Source organism: Sinocyclocheilus anshuiensis, unplaced genomic scaffold, assembly GCF_001515605.1.
Source record: "Sinocyclocheilus anshuiensis isolate Anshui unplaced genomic scaffold, SAMN03320099.WGS_v1.1 scaffold996, whole genome shotgun sequence".
Lineage (NCBI taxonomy): Eukaryota > Metazoa > Chordata > Actinopteri > Cypriniformes > Cyprinidae > Sinocyclocheilus > Sinocyclocheilus anshuiensis.
In genome coordinates, this window is record NW_015548233.1 from 156,198 (window position 1) to 158,220 (window position 2,023).

The 2,023-nt window shown below is 42.5% G+C and overlaps 1 protein-coding gene across 2 annotated transcripts in view; it reads right to left on the reverse strand.

Moving 5' to 3' along the window:
* radil2a (Ras association and DIL domains 2a) overlaps window positions 1-2,023 on the reverse strand; it is a 42,866-nt gene that overhangs the window by 32,405 nt on the left and 8,438 nt on the right. For both annotated transcript variants that reach the window (XM_016441841.1, XM_016441840.1), the window contains exon 4: window positions 1,223-1,551. In XM_016441841.1, coding sequence (XP_016297327.1) covers window positions 1,223-1,551 — 329 coding nt within the window. The remainder of the gene's footprint in view (window positions 1-1,222; window positions 1,552-2,023) is intronic.

Here is a 2,023-nt window from a genome sequence, read left to right on the forward strand (position 1 = left end):
AGGACTCTTCCTAGAGCTGGCCTCCTGGCCAAACTGAGCAACTGATGGAGAAGGGCTTTGGTTAGACTGGAGATAGAAGAAATCTACAGAAAGACAAACATCACTACAACACTCCACCGGTCTGGGCTTTATGCTGGTGTGGCCAAACTCAATCCTCTCCTCAGTGAAGACACATGAAAACACACTTGGATTTTGCATAAAATCACCTAAAGGACTCTCAGACTCTGAGAAACAAGAGTCACTGGTCTGATGAACCTCAATTCCAAGCATCATGTTTGAAGGAAACCAGGCACTGCTCATCACCTGAAGAGTACCATCCCAAAAGTAAAGTGTGCTGGTAGCAGCCTCATGCTGTGGGGCTGTTTTTCAGCGGCAGGGACCGAGGGACTCGTCAGAGTAGAAGATAAGCTCAATGCACCAAAATATTGAGATAGCCTTAATGAAAACCCAGTCCAGAGCATTCAGAACCTCAGACTGAGCAGAAGGTTCACCTTCCAACAGGACAATGAACCTAAGCACACAGCAAGAGTGGCTTATTGACAACTCTGTGAATGTCCTTGAGTGGCCCAGCCAGAGCCTGAGCTTGAACCCAATCAAATAATTCTGGAGAAACTTGAAAATGTGCGTCTGCCCCATCCAACCTAACAGAGCTTGAGAGGTGAAGAGGTGAGGAGAAGAATGGCAGATAATTGCCAAATGATGACGAGAAAAGCTTGTCGTATCAAACAAAAAAGTCTTGAGACTGTAAAGGTGCTTCAGCAAAATATTTAGTTATACTTATGCAATGCACTTATTTCAGTTTTTAAAAAAAAATAAATTTACTTAACATAAGGCAGCAACATAACAAAATGTGAAAAAAATAAAGGGTATGAATACTTTCGCAAGGCACTGTATATGGCTTGGGCCCTTCCTTTAATGTAAAATGTGAGATTTTTCATCCACTTCAAAAGGGGCATTCAGTAGCATTTAGCTAGCGTTAGCATCACTGTTCTTTGTGTACTTTAAGTACTGATATCTCAAACTCCCTTGTGGTATGTTTACATAGGGCTGGGCGATATAGCTAAAAAATGTATCAATGATATAATGTTTATCTTGACATGAAAAACCTTTTTATATTAGCAACAAACTACTGAATGCGTCTTAAAAAGCCAAAAGTTCTTCTCAAAAAGCCATATGATTAGTAAATCACTGATGCACATAGTCAAAACAGCCACTGTTCTACCTGTCTGTGGTTGTATCCTTGCAGCAGAAGGAAATATGGGAAATCAAAGGGCAGGTGGATGGAGTACTGTGTGTTGTTGTCATCGCTGCTTTCCGTCTCCTCTTTCTCTGCGTTAAGGCGGTGAGCCTCTTTATCAGCCTCTGCATCTGGATCCTCCTGTAGAGGTGCATTATGGGTCTCACTGGCTTCTTTTCCCATAGTTGAGACATCCATGTCACTCAAGCTCCTCCAGATACCCAGAGCATCCACCCCTTCATTCGTCCCATCCACATACAGGGAGGTGACCCGCGAACGGGCGTGCTGCAGCTTTCGGGCTTGGGCATTGAGGCCTGAGGTGATACAATTTTTTTTAAATATATGATTTACACATAAAAACCTATAGACAACATTTGCTTAAAGGGGTCATATGATGCGATTTCATGTTTTCCTTTGTCTTTGGAGTGTTAAAAGCTATTCGTGCATACAGAAGATCTTATTCTCGCTGTAGTATTGTTGCCGCCGCCATGTCGTGTAGACGCTGTGTGTTTCGTTGCGAAAGCCAAACTACATTGTTTGGTCTCCCAAAAGAGGACACAACTAGAAATCAGTGGTTAAGTTGTATTTACAACACTGTTCCAGAACAGTTCAACCCAAATATTCAAATGTGTGCAGCACATTTTACGGAGGACTGTTTCCTGATCCTGGTAGAGTAGACAACAATGCTGGCTGTTCTGACTCACAGCCTGTGAGTATGTTTTTTATATTTAAAGAATTTGCCACTGATGATTCAAACGCGAGTTTTGGGCAGTGTAGAGTAGGGCT